Here is a 15,165-nt window from a genome sequence, read left to right as displayed (position 1 = left end):
TGCCACCAACTTTAAACTGTTTTGTAATTTTTTACTCTAACTGATTCTTTTACTTTTAATTTCCTCTTTTTAAGCTCCCATTTAATCAACTCATTAAATTGCATCAGGCCTGCTCTTGTTTATGCTAGTTTTATTTAATTCATTCATTTTGGGAAAACCTGTTCTCTGAGGCTGATGATCAGTTTTATTTAATTAACTTGGGAAGATGTTTACCGATTCCCGAATTGCCAAACTAATTCAGGAGATGCCTGCCAATTTGATTTAATTAATGCGGGGGTAGGGGGAACTGGCGGTGCTGACGCGCTCCTTCTCTCACCCTGACTTTTAAGTGGTCAGCCTACCAAAGGCTCATTTTATTTATTTTTTGATACATGTTTGCTTAGTCTTTTGTTGCAAGTCAGCAACCTGACAAAAACTCTTATTTAGTGAATTAATTTGGTTGAGGCCATTCTCTAGAACCAAAGGCCACTTTCCTGCTTCCTTGTTGATCTTACTCCATTCCTTGCTCCCGCTGTCTGCTTCACCATATCCATTCCTTTTCATTTCCATTTATTTATTTATTTAATCTGATGGCCTTCAACACCCTTTTCACATTTATTTTACTTGGCTTTATTGCTTCCATTTGTGTACTTATTTCCACCTGTTTGAGCTCTACCCTCTCCCTGTTCCGCTGTGGTTTCTTACATCCACTGTTTCTGGTCTTCCATATCCATTCTTCCATTAATCTATATTTCTCTCTATCTATATTTATTTCAATCTGCAATCCTTACTTGTGTCCCAACATACACTCTGCCGATCCCCAAACCCCAGTACTGCACTGATGCCCACTACAACTTCCAATACCCACTGTCTCCCCATCATATATTGCCCTTCTCCAAACTATTCTTTTCCCCCTCCTACTTACTGACCTCCAAATATCATTAACCACCCAATATCCACTATGCGTCATCAAAACTTAGTTCCCCCTTTTCCAGTCCTCACTATCCTTCTACCGCAACTACACATTTAGCCAATTTGCACTTTCTAACTACTCCCTTCGTAATTACTCATGTTCCCCAACTTAATTCTTCCTAAGCCCATGCCACGCACCTTGATTATTCACTACAGGAAACTTTGGTTTATCCGGAGGTTGTATGTCCGGGATACTCGATCTAACGGCAAAAATCAGGAGCCGTTTTCTGTAAGTTTTTTTAGATCTCGTGCTTTTTTTTTTCCCCAGTCAGCCACTGCAAGGCTTGTAGTTATAGCAACAGCTTCAGCTACAGACGCTTGCAGCTGCAGCCGACTCTTTAGAAGCTGTTGCTAAGCAACAGTGTTTGTTGTCAGATACGGAGATGAAAACCTCCGTATGCTTCAACATTAACTTTGTATGTCCGGCAGTTTTGATAGATCGGCAACACGCCGGTCACAGAATCACAGAAACCCCACAGTGCAGATAGAGGCCATTTCGGCCCATCGAGCCAATAAGTTTTGATGACACATATCCCACCCGATCCCCGTAACCCCTACACCAACACATATCCCACCCTATCCTTGTAACCCCACGAATTTAATCCCCCTAACACTAAGGGTCAATTTATCATAGCCAATCAACCTAACCCGCACATCTTTGGACTGTGGGAGGAAACCGGAGCACCCGGAGAAAACCCACGCAAACACGGGGAGAATGTGCAAACTCCACACAGACAGTCACCCGAGGCCGGATTCGAACCCGGGTCTCTGGCGCTGTGAGGCAACAGTGCTAACCACTATGCCACCGTGCTGCCAGGTCCTGTCAGTGCCGGATGTCACAAAGTTTCCTGTACCCCAATCTCTACCAAATATTCCCCAGCCACTGTGCTCCCTATCCCTCAACTATTCACTGGCCCTTTTTACCCTTTCACTACTTAGGGTACTTTACTCCCCCTCCACTCCCCCACCCCCAAATCTTCAATGCATTCCTCCTCAACTACTCACAAACCCTCAGTATTCCTCATTTCCTCAGTCACTTAAGCTACTCCCATACTATCTCCCAAAGTGTGAAAAGACTAAAAGCTCCTCCCTAAACCCTATATTCTTTTGTTTATTGTCACCAACAAGACATCATGCCCGCTTAATTATAAAATACTTATCCTCTGAGCTTCCATCAGCATCATTATGGGCTAGATATATAAAATGTTGTTTTAAGCAAGATGCTGACATGCTAAAATTGAAAAGGAAATAACTCGGCGTCTAGAACCATTGCTTGATTTTGAAACCCCATCCAGAGGTGGGGAGAGATCTTTGCTGTTAGCTATTTATAGCAAAATTGTAAATATGTTCTCCATACACACATTTGTAATTCTGCTATAGCGAGCAGTGAAAATCTTGTCTCTTGCATCAGTAAGGTTTACCTTGTGGGCTTAAGGTGCAAATAGCATGAGTTTAGGGTGCAAAATTGATTAATCTGTAGCTTGCAATTGAGCAGATTATATTATAATATTGGGTAAAATTGGACAAGTAATCAATACTTTTACATTTCCTGGCTGTAACTAATGCTTTTTGTTTTGTTTGTAGTCCAGAGTTGCAGTCTTTGTTAATGAACCAGCTAACAGTTAAGGTGAGTGTATTAAAGGATATAAATACAGAATGTGAAGAAAGTTTCTTAATAGACTCTAGCAGTGATTTTTGAATATGCCAACGTAAATATCTATGGTAAGGATTTCACTTCTTCACCCTAACTTTTTGAACTCTGTGATAAGTACAGTTGGTGGTTACTTTTTTGCATAAACAAACATTTTGCTTTGTTCAAAACTAACAGGGTTTAAAGAAGCTTGGCCAGTCCATAGAGTCGTCTTATTCTAGTATTCAGAAACTGGTTATCAGTCACTTACAAAGGTAGAGTATTGTCCTTTTTTAATTGAGGATGTGGGACTGTGTATATAGTTTGAGATTATTTATTAGGCTAAATACATTTCCAAGCCTTTATACTGGGTAATAGCTGTAACATATGGTTTGTCTTAACCTAAATGGTTTGTTTCCAGGACATTGCAATTAGAATACATTTTTAGCAAATGTTTTGAATATTTCCTGTTTTATGCCGATAAAAAAACAAAGTATGCCTACTCAAAATGTGGGCTGTAAGTTCGTCAACTGAATGATATCTCGAGGAAAGATCCAAAAAATATATTTTGGAATGGAATGTAACAGTGAACGGTTTGTTGCATTGACACTACAAGTTATTATCGGTGAGAAGTGATTTCAGCTTTGCACCGACAGTAAACTTGTGGGTCAGGATTTTTCAGTTGTTGTTGCTTGGGGGACATCTCTCTTGGGGCTGTAACTCCACCTACCATTGAGATGCACTCTTGATCCCAACCGAATTTCCATCCCCAGGATCGTTTACACAGTGAAGATGGGCTTTCGCGCCTCCACCAGGAGCAATTTTCCAAATTGCTAAAAAATCAACAGATAGCAGATTTAAAACCTAAGCCATTTGGTGTAAATCAGGTGTCAAGGGCCCAAACTGACAAAGTGGAGTGAGCTACCTCCTCCAGAGAGTCTCCCTCCACCTCTCCTCAGTGTTGGCTCTCTGCTCGGCACTTGACTATGGACAGACTACCCGTATAGCATAACCGCAAACCTGCTTTGCATCAATGATACTGTTGTAGTGGAATACAGCCGCAAAATGAAGCCTAGGAATTTGGCACTTAAAACAATCAGACCTCCAGGAGAGAAGGAATTCAAGTTCAAAGGTTTCAATAGTGGTACAAAAGGTACCACTTCATAGTAAGAATGTTAAAAGTGAATCATTAAACTGGGGGTACTATTTGTCAAGTTTGTACAACACTGCCAACTGGAACAAATTAAAAATTATAAATGAAAGCAGTATTGTTTCAAATAGTCAACTTACACTGAGAATTTTTTGTTTCTACACGCAGTAGGGTAAATTTCCCGATTACCCAATCAACAGACGTAAAACTGGCATAACTCATTGGAAAAACAAGATGAGATCCACTATGAATCTGAGAGGCATAGCTTCTCTGGGGCTGTTGGGTATAGCTTCACTGTTCCAGTTAAATTTTACCTGCAACGATCATTCACTGAAATGACATACCTGGCTGCACAATTGGATTGATTACTTCATTGTATGGCAACATTTCACAGCAGAAGGAATTGTTAGGTTTTCAAATGGATAGTAAAGCTTTTAAATCAAATGTATGTACTTTTCCAGGAATACTTTGATCCATGTAGGAAAGGAAGGCAAGTGATTATGTTGACCCTATTTTTCACTACCAACATGAAAAAAACATTGGCTACAATGGAGTTTTTTTTAATTGATGCGGGCAACTCTATAAAGCAGTATTTATAGCCTCTCCCTGGTTAATTATGGGACTGGAGTCATATATAGGTCCGACCAGGTAGGGGTGGCTGATTTCGCTCCCTAAAGGACATTAGTGAGCCAGTTGAGTTTTTACAACAATCTGGTAGCTTTCATGGTCATTCTTTCTGATACTGGCCTGCAAAATACAAGATTTATAGAAATTGGTTTCACAATTTGCTATAGTGGGATTTAAACTCTCGACCTCAGGGTTGCTAGTCCCGTACCATACACTACCATACCTTATAGAAACATAGAAGATAGGAGCAGGAGTAGGCCATTTGGCCCCTCAAGCCTGCTCCGCCATTCAATGAGATCATGGCTGATCATCCAATTTCAGTACCCTGTCCCTGCCTTCTCCCCATATCCCTTGATCCCTTTAGCCTTAAGAAATATATCCAACTCCTTGAATATATTTAATGAATTTGCCTCAACCGCCTTCTGTGGTAGAGAATTCCACAGGTTCACCACTCTCTGGGTGAAGAAATTCCTCCTCATCTCTGTCCTAAATGGCTTACCCCTTATCTTTAGACTGTGACCCCTGGTTCTGGACTCCCCCGCCATCGGGAACATCTTCCTGCATCTAGTCTGTCTAGTCCTGTCAGAATTTTATAAGTTTCAATGAGATCCCCTCTCATTCTTCTAAACTCCAGCGAGCATAAGCCCAATCGACCCAATCTCTCCTCATACATCATTCCTGCCATCCCAGGTATCAGTCTGGTGCATCTTCGTTGCACTCCCTCCATGGCAAGAACATCCTTCCTCAGATAAGGCGACCAAAACCACACACAATATTCAAGGTGTGGTCTCACCAAGGCCCTGTACAACTGCAGCAAGACATCCGTGTTCCTGTACTCAAACCCTCTTGCTACGAAGGCCAACATACCATTTGCCTTCTTAACCGCCTGCTGCACCTGCATGCTTACCTTTAGCGACTGGTGCACAAGGACACCCAGGTCTCGTTGCACTTCCCCTTCTCCCAATCTATTGCCGTTCAGATAATAATCTGCCTTCCTGTTTTTGCCACCAAAGTGGATAACCTCGCATTTATCCACATTATACTGCATCTGCTATGAATCTGCCCAATCACCCAACCTGTCCAAATCATACTGGAGTTTCTTGGCATCCTCCTCACAGCACACGCGCCCACCCAGCTTTGTGTCGTCTGCAAACTTGGAGATATTACATCTAGTTCCCTCGTCTAGATCATTAATATATATTGGCCCAGAAATTCGGGTCTCCACGGGTGAGTACGCACGGGATACTCACCCGTAAGCCCAATGGAAGTGCCGGTTTCCTGCATGCACTGCGCATGCGCGGGAAACCAGCACTTCCATTCCCCTGAGCGAAGAGGTTCAGAGGTCGAACGCGTGTGCAGGAGAGGCTGCGCGTGCACATCGAACTTCGTTTTTTTTTACAGGTTTTTCTGGGAGGGTAAGTTTCCAGGAGTTAGACATGTAAAAAGCAGACGTAAGGCCTGCTTTTTACAAGGTAAGTGGTGAATTAATTAAAATTAAAACATTTTTTCCACAGGTTTATTATTTTTAAATACTTTGAAGCAAGGTAAGTTTATTTTTAGCCCCATTAGAAAATAAAATTATTTTTTTCAAAAATTTAAATTACTGTTTAAAATAGTTATTTCATGTAATTTATAGTTTATTTGAAAAATGTGATGTTTTTTAAAAATTTATTTGAAGATTTAGTGCTGTTTTGGGGCCGTAGTATTTATAACTTTTGACTGGTCTTCCTGTCAATCTTATGAATGGAGCATTCCCTGCTCCGATTGGCTCCCCATGGCCCATGTGATCCCAGGGGACGCATCGAACTAACTGCACCCCTGGGATACGCAAGCACTGCGCGCTGGCAGCTGGACCAGTCCCCGGATCGGAATTCCACGGGGGCCCACAGCTCAACGGCCGGCGCGCAAGGTAAGTGCAGGTCGGGGGCTTACACCTGCGGGAAGCCCCCAACCCGAATTTCTGGGCCATTGTGAATAGCTGGGGTCCTAGGACCGATCCCTGCGGTACCCCACTAGTCACTGCCTGCCACTCCGAAAAAGACCCGTTTATTCCAACTCTTTGCTTCCTGTCTGCCAGCCAGTTCTCTATCCAAGTCAGTACCTTGCCCCCAATCCCATGTGCCTTAACTTTACACGCTAATCTCTTATGCGGGACCTTATCGAAAGCCTTCTGAAAGTCCAAATACACCACATCCACTGGTTCTCCCTTATCTATTCTACCAGTTACATCCTCAAAAAATTCCATTAGATTAGTCAAGCATGATTTACCTTTTTGTAAATCCATGTTGACTTTGTCTGATCCTGTCACTGTTTTCCAAGTGCTCTGCTATTACATCTTTTATAATGGACTGTAGCATTTTCCCCACTACCGATGTCAGGCTTACCGGTCTATAATTCCCCGTTTTCTCTCTACCACCTTTTTTGAACAGTGGGGTAACATTAGCTACCCTCCAATCCATGGGAACTGTTCCAGAGTCTATAGAAATATACCAATTGGAAAAATGATCCATCTTGGTCCTAAATGACTTTATTAAGTCAAATTTACAGAAGGCATTTCAGTCCATGTGACCTGTTGCACTGGTAGCTTTTTAGTTGTACACACATTAGAGTAGATTTTCTGGTTGCCCAATTAACAGGTGTAAAACAGACAGTAAGGAGATTGGAAAATGAGCAGAATTCCATTACACTAGATTACCATCCATTCCAGTTTTCTGGTGAAATTTTATATTGGTGGTAGCAATTGTCTCCAGTTTACAGTTAATATTATAATTAGGCATCAATGACACTATTTAGACATCCATTTCAGACATACTTCATTGGATGGAACGCGCTTTAGGACATTCTAAGGTCATGAAAGGTGCTATATAAATGCAAGTTTTTTCTTTCTTTAGTGAGGCTGTAAGTATAAGGTCTGGGGTTTGTGAAGTTCCATTTGGTGGTAGAAGTATGAAGCTGCAGGTGTGAATGTTACAGAATGGTGATGCCCAAATAATGAGTGTGTAACATACACAAAATTTCATATAGATGGAGATAACAGGCTTTTAGAATTGTAACAATTTATTTTCACAGTAGTTTAAATATCCTACTTTATATGTAATACTTTCAGGATGCAGAATTAAGTTATGATGTGCAATCTTTTCTTTTATCTTATTAAGCTGATTTTCTTATGTTGTCTTTCTGTCTTGCTATCACGCACAGTGGCTCAGAGGCTCTCCTGTATCATTTAAATGAGCTAAAGGGAATGGCTATGTGGAAACAGAAATACCAACCTTTAGGGTTAGATGTGCCAGCCATAGAAGGTACATTCTAAATGCTGTTTTAAGCTTTTAAATGCTGAATACCATTGGAATTTTACTTGGTAAAACAGTAAAAAATGTAACTATTGGTGAGTATTAAAGAACTGTAGAAGTCTTTATTCGTAGTGTTGTTTAAATGACTTATTTAAATTTTGTGCAGAATTCAGTTGTTTAAAATAGATATTCGTGGTATTTTAAACATTTATTTGTTAAATACGAAGTGTGAGGATTGTACTAATGACATTGAATTTTTTTTTTAAAGAAATGCGCTCAAAGTGCTCTATCCTGGAATGTTATGAATTACAATAATGCCTTGTCTTTTAGTTTACTATTCACACCACTGGCTGACCTTATTGGAGCTATTGTTGATTCATTCCTGGCGGCTGATGAGGCACAGAGGCAGCCTGCTCACAGGACATTTTCGGGGCTTCTCTGTTTGCCTTCGGTATTCTCACATGTTACAGTTACAGGTGCAAATGTAACCCAGGGTCACTTGCTGTCCAATTACAATCTCCATTACACTCCCCAAGCACTTAATGCTAAGACAAGAAAACTTGCAGCTTAGGAAACATAACCCTGTGTCTTACCACTCCTTGATATGGCATATTGGAATACCACCAAATCACCACAAGATTAAATTTTGATGTTTTATTTTTCAATACTTGACATAAGTAAATTATTTGTTTTCTTTCAAAGATGCCATAAATGCCGTGGGAACATTTATACTAAAAGCAAATGAACTGTTACAGTAAGTACAAACAAAAGCATGGTGTTGGGTGAGATATATGTGCTTTTTTGTGTGCAGAAGCTGATTCACCAGTAGCAAGTGAAAAGTGCAGTTGGGCAACCAGTATTACTTTAGCTGTAATAACAGTGAATGATGAAATGTCTGAAAAATAAGTGCCTTGCAAAGATAGTTCAGGATGCAACAAATTGTCTGTAATGTATGACACACTAAAGGATTATAGTACTGTAGGTAGAAGTACATTTAAATAAATACTCTTATTATCCCCACATATGTAGCTTTTTTTTGAAGATCTTCCACCCGTTAAAAATATTGTCCTACATGGCACCCCTGAGAAATTCTGACATTTCAGTTGAGTGAAGACATTGATTCCTTCACTGTCAATAAAAAGGTAGTCCTAAATAGTATAGATCAGCATACTTCTAACTTATATGAATAATATTTTGCGGTCAGCGGCAAACAAACGTTGCTAGCCGTTCATTTCACTTGCCCACAGTCTTTCTATGGACTTTTGCACTGGAACTTGCAGTAATTAGAAATCCATTTTGGCACAGCGCCCTCTACAGGGAAGCTGGGACCTGTGTGAACAGGGCAAGCAACTGTATATCTCCTTAACCAATGAGATTGAAGAATCCTTACTGCAGCACGCATAGTCTGAGCCAGGAAGTGTAAGTCGGAACAGTTAATTCAATTCCAAATCATGTACAGAAAGAAAAATAGAGAGAAAAAAAGATGAATTAAAAGAGAGAGATAAGAGACAGAAAGAAAAAGTTAAAAAAAAGTTTTAATTTTTTTTAAATCTCCAATAATTAAAATTTGAAGGAATGAGACTCCACACTTGTAAAAGTTAATTTTCAGCGCCAGAGAGGTTGTTTGGCAGTAATTAAGACTTATCACGTTGTTAAAAAATTACTTGGACTGGAATGGACAAGCCCTAACTTTTTCTGGTGAGTTTCTTCTTCTTCGGCAGTCCCTCGGAACCGAGGATGACTTGCTTCCACATTAAAAATGAGTTCTCAGGTGACTGATGAGTCCAATGCGGGACAGTCTCTGTCACAGGTGGGGCAGATGGTGGTTGAAGGGGCGGGTGGGTGGGGTGCTTGGGTTGACGTGCACTCCTTGCACTGCCTGCGCTTGGCTTCCGCTTGCTCCCGGCGAAAAGACTCGAGTTATTCGGTGCTTCCCGGATGCTTCTCCTCCACTTTGTGCGGTCTTGGGCCAGGGTTTCCCAGGTGTCGATGGGGATGTTGCACTTTTTCAAGGAGGCCTTGAGGGTGTCCTTGAAGCATTTCCTCTGCCCACTTGGGGCTCTCTTGCCGTGTCGTAGCTCCAAGTAGAGCACTTGTTTTGGGAGTCTCGTATCGGGCATATGGACAATGTGACCCATCCATCAGAGCTGATCGAGCGTGGTCAAAGCTTCGATGCTGGGGATGTTGGCCTGAGCAAGAACGCTGACGTCGGTGCGCCTATCCTGCCAATGGATTTGCAGGATCTTGCAGAGCCAGCATTGGTGGTACCTCTCCAGTGCTTTCAAGTGCCTGCTGTACATGGTCCATGTCTCTGAGGCATACAGTAGGGCGGGTATCACTGCTGCTCTGTAGACCATGAGCTTAGTGCCAGGTTTGAGGTCCTGGTCTTCAAACACTCTCTTCCTCAGGCGACCGAAGGCTGCACTGGCACACTGAAGGCGGTGTTGGACTTTGTCGTTGACGTCTGCCTTTGTTGACAGTAGGCTCCCAAGGTATGGAAAGTGGTCCACGTTGTCCAAGGCCTTGTTGTGGATTTTGATAATCAGGGGGCAGTACTGTGAGTTTAGTGGGTATCTATCACGTAAGTACTGCACCTTCACAACCTTCCATGTGTTTCAATGCTGAGTTTCTTGGCGAGGTGCCATTATAACGAAGCTTCTGAAGGAGCATGGCAATTCGGACAGAAATTTCCTGATTTCCGCGTTAAGTTGCTCATGTGCGGTCGTCGGAAGTTGCTGTCCAGTTTAGTGCCGATAGTCTCACCGTTATTTTTACTGGAAAATCTGGGGCATTAAGTTCTGATAAGAGTTAGTAGTTAAGGCCATTTGCTCGAAAACCCAAATGAAGTTAGGTTTCAAAATTAATGAATTTTCAAAGAAAAATTTTAACAGTTGCTCTGCTTCCTTTTCCACTGGGCAAGGGAAGAGGGAAATAGGCATTAAAGGAGAAGTTATATCGCAGATTCACAGGTGGGAGCATAGCTTGGGAGGGAGAGGTGCATATCAAGTATGTACTTGTAGATAGAAGATGAAGTGTAGCAGGAGCAAAGATACTAGGGGCATGCTTGGAAATGAGAGAAATTAATTTCTTTTGTGTGTACTTTAATATTTGGGTGCTACTTTATAGACTGTTTAGAATAGCGCTTATAAATGGTGAAAGCAAATTTGGCAAAAGTCAAATGCGGGCACACGTCGTCAGGCACCTCTTTTGTCCTACTAATAAGTGTCCCAAGTTATAAATGGGGTGGCTTTACCAGCAGAAGGATGAACAACCCCTCCTCCCCTTGAAAGAGGAGGCCTGAATCTTAGTTCACCCCTTCCCCATGCAATAAGTGAAAGAAAATGCATATAGGAAGTGCCTTAGTAAGCTAGGAGCCTCCACACCATTAAGCCGAATGTGAGTTCTTATCTAAATAAACGGAACCAATCCCCCCCCCCATAATAATATTTCAATGAGCTGACCCCTCATTATCATCAAGATCATATACTGTATATGTTTTTTATTTATATGTTTGTTTACTTATATAATGGCCTAGAAATTCAGTCGCGCCACTTTTGGGGCGCTAAAGTCGGGCGGTCGCTAAAGTTAGCGCCCGCCGGAAAGTGTAGGCCACTTCGCCGAAATTCAGTAGATTTGGCCAAGGAGTTTGGGCGAGCGCTGAAACTGGCGTGGCACTCCTATCTTTAGGCGCTAAGCCGGCGGTGCAGACTGATAACGCCGAGGCCGGGCGCAGCGCAGGTGCGGTCATGTTTTGATTGACAGCAGACACCCTGACGCCGGCCAGCTCTTAAAGGGGGAAGGGTCGACTTTGTCTGCTGCCACGCCCTGGATAGTGGAGCCCTGCAGCTAGGCCTCAACACTGCTGGTGGACCCAAATAGCGCCTGAAGCCATGCAGAAGGCCCGTGAACGAGCGCAGCGCTTCTCAGAGCCTGCTTTGTGGGTGCTGCTTAAGGGTTTGGAAAAGAGAAGAGAGATCTTGTGCCCGGACAGTGGCAAGAAGGCTCCCAGGAGGCAGTTCAGGAGAGCCTGGAGGGAAATCGCCCACAGGGTGTCAGCCACCAGCGATGTCCCCAGGACTGGTGACCAATGCCGCAAGAAGTACAACGACCTCACTCGGTTGGTCAAGGTGAGTAGCCTTTCCAGTGTCCTCCTCATCCTTGCATGTGCACCTCACATTATGGGCAAAGGGACCTCAAAGGCCTAATGGCCATCCCTCCTCCCGCAGCTGTGGCACTGGCATGATCATCAATAGCACTTTCTGCACTTTACACACTGCCAAGCTATTCGACCATGGGAGGCAGTGCACACAACAACAGGGCACCACACTGGCCAAGCTATTCCACCATGGGAGGCAGTGCACACAACAACAGGGCACCACACTGTACTTAGAGGCCGTCCTTTCTCTTGCAGGCCAAGCTGGCCCAGAATATGAAGAGCTGGAATGTCACCGGGGGAGGCCGTGCCCAGTTCCAGGAGCTCAGTGAGCTGGAGGAGCGCGTGGCTCGACTCATGCGTGGCCGGGTGGTCGGCCCCGTTGCTATTGGTGATGCGGACCCTGTGCTGGGCCCCAATGGTAAGGACATGACCGTTTGGACCTCTCTCGTTCCCCTTGCGCTTCAGATCTACATCCTTTGCCACTGTCCGACCAATGCGCATAATGCCACCACTCATGCCTCCCTCGCTGACGCCCTGTCCTCACTCTAAAGCTACTCTTGTGCCTTCCTGCTTTCAGCTGGTGAGGAGGAGGTCCATGAAGCTGAGAGTGCCAGTCCCTCGGAAGAGGAGGACGACGAGGACCAAGAGGAAGGCGGCACATCGGGGGAACCCTCATCCGCGCCAGGGGATGGCAATGGAGGGGAGACGTCTTGCCTGGAGGAGAGCCAGGGGGAAGTGTTGCAGGGGGGTGTAGCTCCTGGGCCCAGTGGCGTCCAGGCACGCGGGAAGGGTCGGGCAGCACGGCTGCCTTCTCCCCAGAGGGGGGAAGTGTTGCAGGGGAGGGCAGTTGCTGGGCCCAGTGGCGTCCAGGCACGCGGGAAGGGTCGGGCAGCACGGCTGCCTTCTCCCCAGAGGGGGGAAGTGTTGCAGGGGAGGGCAGTTGCTGGGCCCAGTGGCGTCCAGGCACGCGGGAAGGGTCGGGCAGCTCGGCGGCCTTCTCCCCAGAGGGCGAGTCCGCCCTCCAGTCCGGAGACGGTCCTCGCCCAGGAGGTGCGCCTCCTTGATGAAATGTCCGCGGCCTCGGAGCGGCGCCACAACGAGTTCATGGGGGTTGTGGGACAGATGCCTCAGGCCATTGAGTCCCTGGCTCATAGTGTGGCTGCTTTCGGGGACTCACAGGCCAGGGGTGTCGACCAACTCGCGGCAGCACAGGCCAGGGGTGTCGACCAACTCGCGGCAGCACAGGACGTGAGTCGCGAGTTCATGAGTGGTGCCGTGCAGACACTGGCTGATCTGATGCGGGCACAGACCAGGGCAGTTCGGGCACTCACTTCTGCCACACTCGCGGTGTCACGGAAGCATCGCCAGGGCACCCGCCGCCCTGCTGCAGCACAGCGGTCTGGCCTCCACCAGATTGCTGCGCTTGCTGCAGTGCCAGCCCGGCCGAGTGCCAATGTCTCTGGCGACCAGCGAGCGCCTGGCATCAGCCAGCTTGCCCCCATTGCTGCAGCCGCCACTGCCACTCCCCCAGCCAAGGTGCGACGAGCTGATGCAGAGACTGATGCTGCCCAGCTGCAGCAGTCAGCAGCCGGCCCCTCCAGGGCCGGACCTCGTCTAGGCCGACCCCCAAGGGCATCTGCCGTCACGCAGTGTGCCCCTCAGGAGCCTTCCCCCAGCCTTGCCACACCCACAGGGCCCAGGTTGAGGCGGAGCAACAGGTCGGGCAGGGGCCGGAGAAGCCTGCACAAGGACTCGCCCTCTCGGCACACCAAGTAGAGTGTGTTGCCAACTGTTTTTTTTATATGGGGGTGGTTGTGTTCTGGAGGGGGGGGGGGGCTTATTTTGGGAAGGCCGAGGATGAAGGCAAATGTTATTGACAAGTTTTGTTATTCCTCCCCAGGTTGTGGGAGTGAGATATGTTTTTGACTGTTTTTTGGGGGTCTTGTCTGTTTCATGTGGGAAGGGCCCTGAGTTTGTTAAATAAAGCTTTTTATTTATTCAGCTTGTCCAGGTGTCATGTTTCAAGTGGTTGTTGCGTTAACCGGCTGAGGGCTTGCGGAGCGGCTGCATTCAGGTGCGTTCATTGCCACAAGCCATTCCCTGACGGGGCCTAGAAGTGCCGTTCAATAAGCCGCCGGCGGACGGCCCTTGGACCTTGTGGCTCCCTCCTGGGCTGGTACTCCTCCTCCTCCTCCTCATGGTCCTCCTGCTCGTCCTCCTGAGGTGGTGGTCCAACGTGAGGTGGCAGTGCCTGAGTCCTGCGGATAGCCAGGTTGTGCAGCATGCAGCAAACGACGACGAACTGGGAGACTCTATCCGGCGAATACTGTAGAGATCCGCCGGAACGATCCAGGCAGCGGAACCGTTGCTTGAGGACGCCAATCGTTTGCTCTATGATGTTCCTTGTGGCTTGATGGCTTTCGTTGTATGCCTCCTCCGCAGGGGTCCTGGGCGCGCGGAGCGGGGTCATGAGCCATGTACACAAAGGGTAGCCCTTGTCCCCAATAAGCCATCCCCTTGGTGGAGGCTGTGCCTCGAGCATGTCAGCCACAGTAGTCTGGCGCAGGATAAATGCATCGTGGCTGCTTCCTGGAAAGCGGGCATTGACAGCTAGGATGCGCTGCCTGTGGTCACACACCAGCTGTACATTGAGGGAATGGTAGCCCTTCCGGTTGCAGTAATCCTCGGCATTGTCGATAGGTGCCCGCATAGCCACATGCGTGCAGTCAATGGCGCCCTGCACCATGGGGAAGTCGGCGATCCTGGCAAATCCGACTGCACGCTGCTCCTGCCTCTCTAGGGTCATGGGGAAGGAGATGAATTGGTGTCTCCTTGCGAAAAGGGCATCGGTGACCTGCCGGATGCAGCGATGCACGGCGAACTGGGAAATGTTCGCTATGTCCCCAGCAGCGGCTTGGAATGATCCGCTTGCATAAAAGTTCAGAGCCACCGTGACCTTCACTTCCACCGACAGAGACGTCCTGCACATCAGCTGTGGACGCAGATCTCTGTGAAGCAGCTGGCAGATCTCTGCAACCACCTCCCTTCTGAAGCGCAGCCTCTTAACACAATGCGCGGCAGTCATGGTGAGATAGGACACCTGCTGCCGGTATTCCCTGAGTGGGTAAGGCCTACGTTGCTGACGCCTGATGGCCCCTCTGCGTCTAGGCATGGCTGGCCCTCTCACACAGCGTCTGCGAGCCCTTCGCACATAATGCTGGAACTGAGGGTTGGAACCCCATGCAGCCCCCATAATAAACTTGCAAACAGTGAAATCACAATGAGTGAAAGTTCCAAGCTCTGGCCAGAAGCCAAAAATACCTCTCCTATGTTGTCCCAAATCAGGAAGGTCTGTTCCTTG

At 46.3% G+C, this 15,165-nt stretch overlaps 1 protein-coding gene across 1 annotated transcript in view; it reads left to right on the top strand.

The window, feature by feature from the left end:
• anapc4 (anaphase promoting complex subunit 4) overlaps window positions 1-15,165 on the top strand; it is a 136,939-nt gene that overhangs the window by 94,300 nt on the left and 27,474 nt on the right. The window contains exons 13-16 of the mRNA XM_085968048.1: window positions 2,536-2,578; window positions 2,780-2,856; window positions 7,557-7,657; window positions 8,351-8,402. Of these exons, the coding sequence (XP_085824174.1) occupies window positions 2,536-2,578; window positions 2,780-2,856; window positions 7,557-7,657; window positions 8,351-8,402 (273 nt within the window). The remainder of the gene's footprint in view (window positions 1-2,535; window positions 2,579-2,779; window positions 2,857-7,556; window positions 7,658-8,350; window positions 8,403-15,165) is intronic.

The sequence above is a fragment of the Somniosus microcephalus genome, chromosome 2 (assembly GCF_052327205.1).
Source record: "Somniosus microcephalus isolate GS21.2 chromosome 2, FLI_Smic_1.0, whole genome shotgun sequence".
NCBI lineage: Eukaryota > Metazoa > Chordata > Chondrichthyes > Squaliformes > Somniosidae > Somniosus > Somniosus microcephalus.
This window is presented reverse-complemented; position numbering and strand designations above follow the sequence as displayed.